The sequence below is a fragment of the Pelodiscus sinensis genome, chromosome 11 (assembly GCF_052426305.1).
Source record: "Pelodiscus sinensis isolate ZL-2025 chromosome 11, ASM5242630v1, whole genome shotgun sequence".
NCBI lineage: Eukaryota > Metazoa > Chordata > Testudines > Trionychidae > Pelodiscus > Pelodiscus sinensis.
The window spans coordinates 33,377,520-33,391,572 of record NC_143062.1 but is presented as its reverse complement, the minus strand read 5'-3'; the positions used below and the strand labels follow the sequence as shown (position 1 = coordinate 33,391,572).

General features: G+C 42.0%; 1 protein-coding gene across 2 annotated transcripts in view; it reads right to left on the bottom strand.

The window, feature by feature from the left end:
• The window catches only part of LOC102455172 (ssu-2 homolog), a 29,964-nt gene extending 17,932 nt beyond the window's left edge, over positions 1 to 12,032 (bottom strand). Inside the window, exons 1-5 of one of the 2 annotated variants that reach the window (XM_075938710.2) lie at positions 11,835 to 12,032; positions 7,605 to 7,703; positions 5,971 to 6,052; positions 2,021 to 2,150; positions 903 to 963 (exon numbers count right to left, since the gene is read on the bottom strand). In XM_075938710.2, the coding sequence (XP_075794825.2) occupies positions 903 to 963; positions 2,021 to 2,150; positions 5,971 to 6,052; positions 7,605 to 7,703; positions 11,835 to 11,862 (400 nt within the window). In that variant the 5' untranslated portion in view covers positions 11,863 to 12,032. The remainder of the gene's footprint in view (positions 1 to 902; positions 964 to 2,020; positions 2,151 to 5,970; positions 6,053 to 7,604; positions 7,704 to 11,834) is intronic. The other variant, XM_075938708.2, reaches the window with a different exon arrangement.
• Positions 12,033 to 14,053: the final 2,021 nt, after the last annotated feature.

Here is a 14,053-nt window from a genome sequence, read left to right as displayed (position 1 = left end):
TATTACTATAGAGGCAATCTGCTTTTTCTAATGGAAATAATGTCATCTGCCTCCAAGACCCTTCACAAAAACCTCACAAAATGGGAATAAAATGAACCTAGGTCTGTAAAGGAAAGTCTTCCATCCACAATACTCTCTTCAAAGTCCCTCGGCTGCTTCATATAATAGGTCGTGCCAATCACTTCAGCCAGAGTGTATTACTTCTCTTAGAAACGATCACTCCTCACCTTTGCAATATAGCCCTCATTGTGTCCTTGACTTCTCACAAGCAGGTCTCTTTTTAATCATTATTTTTTTTTTAATCACACATGCTGTTATCTGAGAAAAACACTTTAAAGTAGTCAAGTAAAACTGACTTTCTTGGTTTAAAGTCCCTAGTCTTAAAGGACTGTAGACAGGTGATTAAGAGAACACATGCAAATAATGAATTAAATCTGCCTTTAAATTGAAATAAAATAGTTTAAAATGTTAAAATTAATGTAATGATATAAGCAATAAAAAGCAGAGCTTAGACAACTTCTTATCCTCCTGCTATAATATTCAGGCATTGCCTCAGGTCTTTGAACAGAGCAATTTTCACTGTGTACAATAGGTGCCCTATTATAAATGGGTGCAAAACAAAACCCCAGATCTGATTCTCTTTCCCTAAACCTAGAGATCAGATCCATTTCCTCATCCAAATTTTTCATCTTAAATCCTTATCTTGTACGTACTAGTAGAGGATGGTCCTGTTCAAATTGGTCTAATGCAAGAGGAAAAAATGTTTCAGTCATCAGGGCACCATAAACTTTATCTGTGAAAGCTGGGAAATGCACCCCTAGCTCCAAGTATACACGCAGCCTCAGTAATTCAAGCATTTCCTGTTTGTGTCATTCTAAATTGGTTATGTGGCTGTTACTCACTAGTGAAAGGTTGAAAAGTCCATTCACTTAGCCTCGATTCATGAAAGGACTCCAGTCGATACTAGAAAAGAGAAAGAATCATGCAGTAAATTACCATTAAGAGAATTTGTATTAAGCCCCCATAATGGAGAACTTTTCTGTTTCAAGTTCTCACAACAAATTGATAGAAAAAAGTCAGCTGAATCATTTGACTTTAAGATAGAGCTTCATCAACTCTTTTATTTATTTTTTAAAGAATTGGACTGGGAAATACAAACAAAGTCTGGGTTTCTTTCATTCGTGGGATTCTGTTGCTTGTTTTCTCATGGAAAGTTCAGATAAGTGTGTGTGAATCCTAAAAGTTGAACAACCTAGTATAAATGTTTTAGAGGTGTAGCTGAATTAGTCTGTAACAGGTTCATCCCTGTGTATATGCATTAGAAAGTTGAGTGATCCAGTTTGGTGTTCTGAAACTCATTAATGCTAAGTTCTAAGGCAAACTGGCATTTGTGTAGCAACACAAAGTATTTTAAAAAAAAACACAAACAAACATATACAAAATAACTTTGCTACATAATGGAGGAAGCAGAGAAGGAGTTGTTCTTGAGCCCACTTTAATACATTTTTGATGGTGGTGACATAAAGAATCTAGATCAGTCAGGTTTCAGCTGAATTATCTATCACATTGAATAACTTTGGGAGAGTACATTCAGGATTACAATGTTCTCCCTCTGTTTGTCTGGGTAAACCAGGTACTGGTTTAAAGCATATACCTCCAGTTTTGACTGGGAAAGCAGCAATTTGAAGGATCTCATGCCAGAGAGAAATTCCAGGGTTTAGAAGGGAGGTGATAATCTTTTGGATATTTTTTAGCATTTAGGTGTTGCAGAGGCCATGTACTAAAGAGAAGAATGGACGTTTTACTTATAGAAGATTGAAATTAGTGAAATGTTGATTTTCCTTGGAAAATATTTATTTGAGCACTAGAATTCCATTGTTAGACAAATTAAATTAACTAATTAATTAATTGATTGATGAATCTTCATGAACTAGTGTCACTGGAAAATTATCAAAACAACTTGGCCAAACATGGCCCATGATGCACAGGTTTTTCCCATTTTAGATCAGGATATACTCACTCTATATACAGTCACCTGTCTCAAATCCTGAATGACAAGTTCTCCAGCAGCTTTATTTCCATAGCAGCATTTGGAACTGACGAAGCTGAGGAGGGCATTCCTGGCCAGGTCTTCTGTCATTGTGGGAATCCTGGGGATTAGCATTAAAATGATGAACTCAATTTTTTACCTTGTAAAGAAACAGCCATATTTGTGTAACATGTTTGACTCATTGCAGGAGAGAAGCCCAGACTTCGACACTAATCACTGCTGGCCTTTGCATCTTTTTAATTATAAAATAAAAGGCAGATGTATTTTTAAAATTATCTAACAGCCTTATGCAAAACTAAAAGCATCTCACTTTGGTCATTGTTAGAAAAATGGTTCTAAAGCAAAAGTTTGAACCACCACCTTGAACTCTAGTGACTGAGGGTATGTCTACACTAGCCCCCTAGTTCGATCTAGGGAGGTTAATGAGGGTGACCGAAATTGCAAATGAAGCGCGGGATTTAAATATCCCACGCTTCATTAGCATGTTCCCAGCCAGTCACCATTTTAGAAATTGACTAGCCCGAAGTAACTGCCCGCGTCTACACGCGGCAGTGAAACGGGATTCTGAATTAAAGCCCTAAATTGAATTAGCTGTTAAACCTCATTCCAGGAAGAATTACAGCTAATTTGATTTAGGGCTTTAATTCAGAATCCCGTTTCACTGCCACATGTAGATGCGGGCAGTTACTACGGGCTAGTCAATTTCTAAAATAGCGACCGGCTGGGAATATGCTAATGAAGCATGGGATATTTAAATCCCGCTCTTCATTTGCAATTTCAGTCACCCTCATTAGCCTCCCTAGATCGAATTAGGGGGCTAGTGTAGACACTTTTTCCGCTTTTTTTTCAGAAAAGGCTTTTCCGTCATTTGGCCCATCCACACGGGGCCAAATGTGGGAAAAACCTCCTCTTTCGGAAGAGTCCTTATTCCTCAAATGAGGAATACAGGGCTTCCAAAAGAACGTGCCTGCTTTTTCGAAAACTGTTCCAAAAAAGCGGACACGTTCCCTGGACGTGGCAGAGTTTTTCCAGGATACCTCCAGTACCCTGGAAAAACTCTCTAGTGTAGACATAGCTGAAGAGAGCAAGTATGTGTCCTCTGAAACATGTTGCAATAGCTTTGCTAAAAGTGGCGACTGCCTCTGAAGACAGCAGCCTCCTAATAATGTAAGGCTGCAGTATACATTAGAGTCAACATGCCTACAGACACAACTGAATATGAATGATATGCTAATAGCCTCAATAGTAATCACTGATCCTTAAAAACCGACTTCTACTGCTTTGGAAGGGAATGGTACACTCTTACAGTCAAAAGGTGCCCATTTAATATTGGGCATTCTCCTTTTGTATTTTTGGTAAATTTCTCTAATGTAAAAATGCTCTTGCAAAGTTGTATTGAAATACTCTAGAGTGGATTGCTGTTTGAGGGGGATCATCTCAGGGCTTGCTGTTTGGGGAATACTTAAGTAAGCAACTCCTTTCTTGAGGTAATCATGACGGAATCCTCCCTGGTAAAGTAAGCTTTGCTAAGGATTTGTTATGACTCTAGACAATATCCTTTAAGAATCTTTGCTGTCAGTTTTGTGACAGCTTCAATTAAGAAGCCCCTTTTCAATAAAAAGGAAGAGCTAATATCACAAATCCCACAAATAATATGATGCTACCGGCAGTTATTAGAGAGCGCAAATGACCATTTTGTGGGCTATTAGCCAGATATTTCTTGACAGGATAAATCACCCCTGCAGGTTTTCTGATCAATAACATGGATGTCTGAAATGTCCATGACACGCTGATGAGATATTGGGGAGTAATAAATCAACCCTGGGCTCATGCTATCCTGAGGAAATGTAAAACACATCTGCTCTTAGCCAATATTCCTGAGCTTTGACTCAGATGTTTGATTTAATGAGATGTTAGCAGATAACTATCAACTTGGTGCTCCTATTTTTCTTTATTACCATTTCTGTCATTTCCAGTTTGTGTTTTAAAAGACTTCCCTGCAGGTCCTAATGCCCTTCCCTCTCAAAAAGGCTGAGAAACTTAGTTCCATTCTACACCCCATCTCAATCTTTTTTGAGGCTCCCTCCAATTGTTACACTGAACTACACTTCATTAAAATGCCACTTTATCGTGCGTGCTTTGCTTTTCTGTGTCAGTGACAAACTGAAGGTTGTTTTGAAAGGGTGAGGGCAAAGCAGGCCCACTGACAGGGAGGGCAAAAGAGGCAACTGCCCCAAGGCCCGGCGATCCGCTGCTGCTACTGCATCAATTGCAGTGCCCAGAGCCCTGATCCCTTTTATACAGGGCTATTCAACATGCAGCCCATGGGCCGCATGCGGCCCACAGGCCGTTTGTTTGCAGCCCACAGTGCGGTTTGGGTTTACGCAGGGCTCAACACGCGGCCTGTAGGTGGGATCCTTTGAACATGGCCTCCACTGGGAACACGCTCTACAATGGCGAGTCAATATAATAGTCTTCTGTTGATATGCATTTTAGTAGTTAAATTCCTGGGCTGTCATTGCTCATTAAAAGTGCTGTCATATGGGTGGAAATCGGGTAAATATAGCATTTTATTAGTGTCAACAGAACTGATTTAAATGGGGCCCACACAACACTGTTGTGTAGTCTTGCCTTAATCTTTGTATTCATGCCCGTCAGTGTGAAAGACTCTATTTGCATATATTTGCATATATATTTGCATGTATATGCAACCACTCTTAAGTTTCAGCTCTCGGCATATGCTGTGAGTATCATTGTGCTTCCAAAGTTGCGTAGCCCTGCTTTAAACACTGACGGAGCCCCACACAGCACACTCTGGGTGTATCTTAGGGCTGGGGGTGGGGCATGCCATGGTTGGGTGGCACTGAGGGCTGGCTGCTTCTGGCCTCACTCATTCTGCCTGAGTCCCAGCCCCTTCCAGGACCATGGAGCTGCCTGAAAGTTGCCCAGAGGCCCCATGAGGCTGTCAGCTCCCCTAGGGCAGAGCCCAAGATGGAAGATGCTACAGTCAGTACCTTTGGCTGTGCATGAAAGGTGAAATTCACCTCAAAGCAGAAGGTTAGTAGATGGCCCATTGCACCATTTAAGAAGCACAGCAAATGTGCATTCCCCACTCACCTGAATTGGTCCATTCACACAAGTAGTCCCAATTAAGTTAATACACCTAGGCTGCGTCTAGACTGGCATGATTTTGCGCAAATACGTTTAACAGAAAAGTTTTTCCGTTAAAAGTATTTGCACAAGAGAGCGTCTATACTGGCATGTGTCTTTGTGCAAAAGATTTGCTTTTGCGCAAAAGCATCCATGCCAGTGTAGATGCTCTCTTGTGCAAGAAAGCTCCAATGGCCATTTTAGCCATCGGGCTTTCTTGAACAAGAAATTAACTTGGCTGTCTACACTGGCCCTCTTGCGCAAGAATACTTGCGCAAGAGGGCTTATCCCTGAGTGGGAGCGTCGGAGTATTTGCACAAGAACCACTGATTTTGTACAGTACAAAGTCAGTGTTCTTGCGCAAATACTCGCAGCCAGTGTAGAAAGGCGGCAAGATTTTGCGCAAAAGCTACTGCTTTTGCACAAAATCTTACCAATCTAGACGCACCCCTACTAAACAGGAAGGATGGCCTTGTATCTCAAGCACTGGTGGGGATTCAAGTCACTGTTGGGCTCTGCTACAGACTTCCTGTCTGACTTAGGCAAATCATTTCATTTTTCTGTACAATGAGAAGAATTCTTCCTTCTTTCTCCCACCCTTTGTCTGACTTATCTAGGGATAGAGACTGTCTCTCACTATCTCTTTGTACACCTCCTAACACCGAGGGGCCTTGATATTGGTTGGCTCTGATAATCAACAAAATCATAGTCCTCGGGAGCAGGCTCTAAGTCATATTAAGCAAATATGGCTGGAAAGGCAAGGTTCTCACCTGTGGTCTAGAAGCATGGGCCTGTTTCTCTGTTCAGAGAGCATTCTCTGTAGGTCAGCAGGTGCTGGCAGGTTTTTTCCTCCTAAGTGAAACAAACAGAATATGGAATTAATCTAAAATTTTCAGTAAAATCTTTTACTTTATTGAAGTTGCCTGTTGCTATGAATTAGCAATGGTGGAACCTCCAAAAAGAGAGGAAATTAGATAAGCCCTCAGGAGTCTGGGGGCTTATTCAAGTCTGCAAAGTAGGGTCGATGGACTATATCCTCAGATGATATCAATCATCAAAGCTACGGTGATTTCTATGGAATTACACTAACTTATACCAACTCAGGATCTGGCCCAGAATCTCTTGAATATACTTTCTCATGAAGTTTCTAATCCTTTCTATTTTCAGGACGGCCAGAATTTGGGAGAGCAGGGCATTTTCTTTCGGAGCTTCAGAAATTCTGGTTTTGGACTTGGCCAAAACCCAGCAGGGTAGAGGAATCAAAAATGAAAATAACTGAGGAGAATGAGGGATATTGACCACTTAAAACTCAAACTCGAAACTTTTTTTATCTTTTTATCTGTGACTTTTGAGAGTTAGCCCACAAATTCCCTTCAATCCAGTGGAATGCCAGTAACCTAATAATACAGAAATATTAGATATATTGTAATAGCTTGACTAGTTCATTAGTAGGCATTGTTAGCCCCATTTCAACATCCCGCAGAGGGCTCCATAACCTCCCAAGCCTAGGAAACCAGGAGCAAGATGGAAGCTGTGTGTCAGTAGTAGCAGCAGCAACAAGCCAAAGAGAACTGGCAGCGTATGGAGGCAGCCTGGGAGGTGGAACTAGAGGGCCTGATCACTGGCCAGAGAGATGCATTTTGTTGTAGACACAGGACCAGCAGGTGGCTACAGAGCCGTTGCTTGTAGGGAAGGCAGAGTACAAGGTTTTGTGGGGTCCTTATTACCTTTTACCTACCTGGGCTGGACTGCCTCCAAGGGTGGGAACGGCTGGGGTTTTTCTCTCTGTTGTAATAGTGAAAGCCATTGTGCCTAGGGTGTTTGCACCTCTTTCTGCTGGTAGGTCTAGTAAATCAATCTTCTGTAACTCAAAGTATTCAAGTGTGCTGAGGAACCCACTCAGCCTTAAGCACCTAACCTCTGAATCCTTGGAGATCTCAGCTTGGCACACCCGTTATGCTATCAAATGTCTACGGGACTGGTGCTTCCCTCACAGCAACATCTTGCAATGGAACCAGTTACAATATTTAACCACAATCCAGAAATACCTAGCACTGTGGCATAGACAAGCTGCAAAGAGTGTTCTTGCACCTTTCTCTAGAGATTTCCAATCCTCATTAGGCCCTAAGTGAGCATTAGTACCCTGATCTCATCCAAGTTCCACTCAAATACTTGGCAAACCTATGTCACATAGGAGCATGATCCGCTGCCTCTCCTCAAGAGTGGCCTGGGACCACAGTAGCGAGAGCTTCACTCCAGGACACAGACTTATAGGTGAGAGTCACATGGAAGTTTGCATGGCTCTTGCTTGGGTGAAGAGGGGTGCAATTAACCTTTCACTTTCACAGAACCAAATTCACACACAGATTGTAATAAAGCGAAACTGTCAGTGCTGCAGATATACCTCCATTTTGCAAAGTCCATTCATATCCATCCAGTTGTTCCAAGAGATCTGCAGGGGGAGCTATTGGACTTTCAGCCTCATATTCCAAATCCAGAATAGCTTTTGCAGAAAGAAGTGACAAATGAAATGGATAATCACTTAGGCTATGTCTACACTGTAGCTTTTTTGTGGAAAAGCATATGCAAATGAAGCTTGGCGTGGAAAAAATGAAGAACGGCTCTTGCGCAAGAGGGGGTTTTTGCACAAAAAGGAGCCATCTACACTGCTCGTTTTTGCACAAAAGCCTCTTGTGCAAAAGCGGCTGCTCTTTACTTATGCAAATGAAGCACGGCGATATTCCACACTGCCCTTCATTTGCATATGCTTTTCCACAAGAAGCCTACAGTATAGACGTAGACTTTCTATGCTACAGTTTTATGGGTGTCTGTACAGCAACAATTGGGGGAACAGGAGAGATAGGGCTTGCTGTGATTTCTCCCTTTTTCCTTTCATTATCTTCCTTTCCCTGACTTCTGAGAGTTCAGCCTCCAGGCTGGGGATGGAACAGCTCTCATTACACATCAGCAATCTGTTACTGATGTTGCCAAATCATTAGAGCTGGGGCTGACATCCTGGGTTTTATTCCTGTCTGTTCCAATGAATCTTTGGACCTTAATTCCCTCACTTGTAAATGGGGTACAACAATACTTGCCTTCTCAGGATTGTAGGTATCTTAGGGTATGTCTACACTACCCCCCTAGTTCGAACTAGGGGGGTAATGTATGCATACCGAACTTGCTAATGAAGCCCGGGATTTGAATTTCCCGGGCTTCATTAGCATAAAGCCGGCTCCGCCATTTTTAAAAGCCAGCTAGTGCGAACCCCGTGCCGTGCGCCTACACGCGGCACGGGCTAGATAGTTCGGACTACGTAGCCATTCCGATCTATCTGTACATCTCGTTCCACGAGGCGTACAGATAGTTCGGAATAACTACGTAGTTCGAACTATCTAGCCCGTGCCGCGTGTAGCCGCACGGCACGGGGTTCGCACTAGCTGGCTTTTAAAAATGGCGGAGCCGGCTTTATGCTAATGAAGCCCGGGAAATTCAAATCCCGGGCTTCATTAGCAAGTTCGGTATGCCTACATTACCCCCCTAGTTCGAACTAGGGGGGTAGTGTAGACATACCCTTAGAGTGCATCTACACTGCACAATAAGATATGCCATTTGAGCTAGGGAAATTGCATAACTTATTTTGATTCTATTTCAAAATAACAATTTGTTATTTGGTACTGTCTAAACAACACCAAATTTTGAAATAAAGCACTATCCTAAAACGTCCCTTACTCCTCATAGAATGAGGTTTACAGGCATGTCAGAATAGCTAAGCCTAAAATAATGGGCTTACTGTAAAGACACAGAATAGCTATTTCGGGATATTCTGGTATCCCGAAGTAGTGTTGCAGTACAGACACACCCTTAATGTTTTTAAGTGCTTTTAGAACCTCAGTGGAAGGATGTTGCCTACAAGCAAAATCATTTCTACTCATAAAGTATTTGTCATGTTGGTTATAATTAAAAAAGATGGCTATAGTACTAATGTGATTTAATAATAGTAATTGATGTAATTTAAACACTTCACAAACTAAAGAGCCATGAGGATAAAGGGGCTTGCCAGAATAGCGCTTTATTTCAAAATTAGATCAAAATAAGATATGCAATTTCCATAGGTCAAATTGCATATCTTATTTTGACCTATGGATGCAGTGTAGATGCACCCTTATGGTGTGTCTACACAGCAAAGTTATTTCTGAAATAACTATGTGAGCATCTACACAGCAATTCTGTTATTTTAAAATAATTTCAAAATAACAGACAGCCTATTCTGACTTCTGTAAACCTCATTCTACGAAGAATAATGCTTATTCCAAAATAGCTTTTTTGAAATAAGGCATGTGTAGACTCTACTTCAGCTACTTTGAAATAGCCCCCCACCTGGGCCATTCTAAGTTATTCCTCCTGGGGCTCTAAATTGAGATAGCACGACTATATTAGGGAAGCCTGACTCAGGCTAAATTTGAGGCTTCCCTGCAGTGTAGACGTGCAGAATAGCTTATTCTGAAATAACTGGGCAGCATAAACATAGCCATTGGCTGTGTCTACACTGGGCCACTTATTCCGGAAAATCAGCCGCTTTTCCGGAATAAGCTGCGAGCTGTCTATACTGGCCCTTGAATTTCCGGAAAAGCAACGATGCTCTACTGTACAAAATCAGCCGCTATTCTGGAAAAACTATTCTGCTCCCGCTCGGGCATAAGTCCTTATTCTGGAACACTGTTCCAGAAAAGGGCCAGTGTAGACAGCCCAGTAGTCTTTTCCGGAAAAGCGCGTCTACATTGGCCACAGACGCTTTTCCGGAAAAAGGGCTTTTCTGGAAAAGCAGCCTGCCAATGTAGATGCTCCTTTTCCGGAAAAACTGAAAACGGAATAGTATTCCGTTTTAAGCAGTTCCGGAAATTCATGCCAGTGTAGACACAGCCTTTCAGTCTAACATGGCTACCCCCTCTGAAACTGTAGATATTTATTGCTAATGGGGTAAAGTAAAAAAAAAAATAGCTCAGCAATTTTAAGTAAATTATTCACAACAAACTTATTCTTATTGTTAGGTAATATACAAACACAGGTAGTACTCTACTTTAGAATAAAAATGAGGCTTAGATTCATTTTGAGCAGAGCTAGGAAATTGAAAGCGTAGACTGTTACTCATTGTTTGTGCATTGATATTTCAGTTTACAGCATGTTCTTGTATTGTATGTCAGTGATCCAATCCTGCAGCCATTGGAGTCAGTGACAAAATGCCCATGGGCTTCAGTAATGCATGGAATCACTTGGTGAAACCAGTTTGGAATCACCCATACCCCAGAATCCCATCCACAGATCACATGTGTGAATGCACGAACATACAGAATGCAGAGCTCACCTTGGGGTAGATTCTTTCCAATGTGGCCATCCCAAATTAAAAAACAAATTAATCTTACCTGTCATCTCAATGGAAACACCATATTTTGTGATAAAACAAAGGCTACAAGAGTGTGATTTTTTTCCAGCAAACTCTAATATGGAAGGTTCAGATGGGTTTGTGTTTCTGGCTTATGTTATTGCATTCTTGCACTTTCTGTGATATCTTGTCATTTGTTTTTCAGACTTTGTGAGTCTATAACAAGACTGAAAAACCAACACCCCTTCCCTTCTGCAATATGGAACTTCAGAATGATTGGGACTGCCTGGTTGAGAATCCACAATGTAGATTGATCCAATGGAAGCACTCCCATTGTTTTGAATGACTTTGGCTATATTTTTTGAAAGGGTTAATTCAATCTCACTCATTAGCAAACTATAGTATTCAAATATAATTATTTCTCACACCTCTTGGGAAATGCATCATTTAATCTCAGTTCACTCTGGATCATAACTCTTTGGCTGTTAGATCAACCTGGAGCTCAGTGCTTTAAATAGAGACAAATATCTCCTTTTTTCTCTTGATTTAACAATATTTCATGTGGCATCATTATTTCTCCATATAATAATCCTGACTTTCATCATTCATAAATTAAACATCAGAACTCAGTGACATCTCGGGAGTATACCATTGGGATCCTTTGTGAGGGGTGTCTCTTCTGACATAGTATTAAAAGCTCAGGAAAAAAAAGGTTCAGACAAAGGCAAGGCTTAAGACCAAAAATCCTTATCATGGATGTCTTAAGTACAGAGCATTACATTTGAACATATAAATGTCCCTGTTTAATTACTGCTGTGCACCTTAGTTGTAGAATTCAAAAGCCCTCAGTTTATTAAACACTAAACTGTGACATAAAACTACCATGGAATTCAAGTTGCGAAAGATGATTTTAAGGGCCTGATCCACTGAAGGTAATCTGAGTTTTTCACTGATTTCAGTGAATTTTGGATTGGCACAAAAAACTAAATTTGCACAGAACACTTTCAGCTGTATTTAAATAATGCATTGCAGTGTCCACATTTTCACAGACAATGAGAGGAAGCACGCATGTATTTCAGTGCGGAACACATACTTTTTTTTCTTTCAGGCCACCCACTGAACAACAGTATAACTATTGTATAAAACAGTATAACTATTTTTAAGCATGCATTATAACTAACTAGGAATTCAAACTATTAGCAAAATGGTCGTCTCTACATGGCGCTTGACTATGTTTCCTTTAATTTTACTTACTGTCATCTTCATTCTGTTCATGGTCCATTTTCAAGAGTCAGGAGGCAAAGAGCATTTTCTAATCCCAATTTTTACCATGAAATGCATTGTTTTTGGAACATTCTGTGTTTGTGGTGGCTATAGCCCATCCCCTTCAGCCACTCCCACCTTACAAACAATTCAAAGGTCAGAATTGAAGTCAAAGCTGTTGCAAAAATGAGCGATGAAAACAAAAGCCAAACAAACTCATGGTCCTATGTTCCCTTCCCGGAACAAAACCCATAAGAGACGGCAGAGTGCTTATAAAAACAAAAACATAGGGTCAGATTACTCAAAGGCTCCTTCAGGCCAGCTAGCCTGACATAAAGGGGCTGTAGAGTAGGTGTTAAGACCCGCCTGCATATCATATTCACATGTCTCTCTTCTCCATCAAGTAAAGCCTTGTCTATATGTAATGGGCTCCACTCCCATGAGCGCCCCCATCTGGCAGAGTGCATGTGCCTACACTTCCTTTGTCAGAAGCCTTTTCAGCAACTCGGCCCTCTGGCCAAGTCACACCCTGAGTGAGTGTAGCCAGACACCCTGACTCTACCATAAACAGAAACCAGACAGTAAATGGGCTAGCTGACGACCCGGGGCCTCCCGTCGCCCTGATGGCTAGTACCAGTAATTGACACACCTGCACTGTCCCAGGAGAGGAATCTTCGCCCATCACATACCAGAGGTGCCCATTGTCTGCATTTTCCCAGGTGTGAATTATGCTTTGCACTCTTCGTGGGAAACTTGGCATTCAAAGCCATTTTTCCTAATTGGCCACTTGAAACCAGGAAGAAGCCTACATGACCCAAGGGATATAAAGAGGGGTTTAGTAGCCCACCCCATTTGAGCTCCAATCATCTACACCTGCTGGCAGGTATTGATTGTCTCCCGAGGTCTGTGGGACGCCCAACCTCGTCCTACTTCTTCCCGGGGGATTGAGAGAAAGACGCTGGTCACGTCAAGTCTGGAACGCAGGGGTGAGAATATATACCTGCTATGTGTCTATTTGCATGCATTTAATAAGAGCTCAGAGAACCAAAGGGGTTTCATGGTACCTATAAGTGACTTATTAGTGTAATTTCTGTCCTGTCCTTTGTAGTGGCTGTGTTATCTGTAACACAGCAGTAGCATTTAACAACTAAGTTTACCCTGTAACAATAAAATAGTAACTGTTTAAGCTTTAACCTGACTCCTTCAGTTGCTGTAACAGAACCAAGCGCAATTTAAAAGAACTTCAGCGGGTCATAAGGGACTCACTGCCCTGACCGTCGGCTGACAGTGAGTCAATCAACACAAACCCTTTCTGGGGAAATACCTTAACAGGCACCCATCTTGATTCCCTCTTGTCTAGTGTCTCTCATTCTGTTTCCCCACTTGGAGAGAATGGTGCCTCCATAGCTTTCCTTCCCTGAGACAACTTCCTTGTCCCTAGCTCAGGCTTTTATCACAGTTCATCTGTCTCAAACTCACCACATGGAGGTGGTTTTATCTCAGTTTGTTCCCCACTCAGAGAAGGTGGTGCCTCCAGGGTTTCTCTCCCTGGAGACAGCTTCCTCAGCCAGTCTCATGGTCAGCACTGTTTGAGTTCTGACATGCACCACTGAACTGTCTCTGGTCCTGCAGCTCCTTTTATAGGCCTTGCTGACCCCTAACTGGCTGCTTCCTCTGCTGCCACTCTTGCCAACTGAAAGGACTTCTCTATGGTTTCTCTGGGGCTGGGTGTGGTGGGATCACAATGTCTCCAGTAGGGGGCCTCAGGGCCTGGTCCACCCCTTCACACTACACTACAGAGTTTTGTCAACAAAAGTCACATTGACACCCCAAAAATAAAAATCAGTTTTGCATTTCACACTTTTTTCCTCTGCCGGCAGATTATATCTACAGTGGGGGGCACTATTGTTGAGAATGTGAGCAATGTACTGTGGGAACCTATCCCACAGTCCAGCTTGACATCTTCTGCCTCTAGGTCTTATAGGAAGGCTGAGCAGATTGTGGCACATTTTGGGACCAGGCGTGGGATGATGAGCAGTGGCTACCGTATTTTTGCATGAAGAAAGCCACCATCCTGGAACTGTGTGAAGAGCTTGCCCCGGCATTACATTGCAAGGATACCAGAAGGAGAGTATTGATACTATGTCAATAGAGAAGTGCATGACAATCACTTTGTGGTGACGCCAGACTACTACTGGTCAGTCACTTTG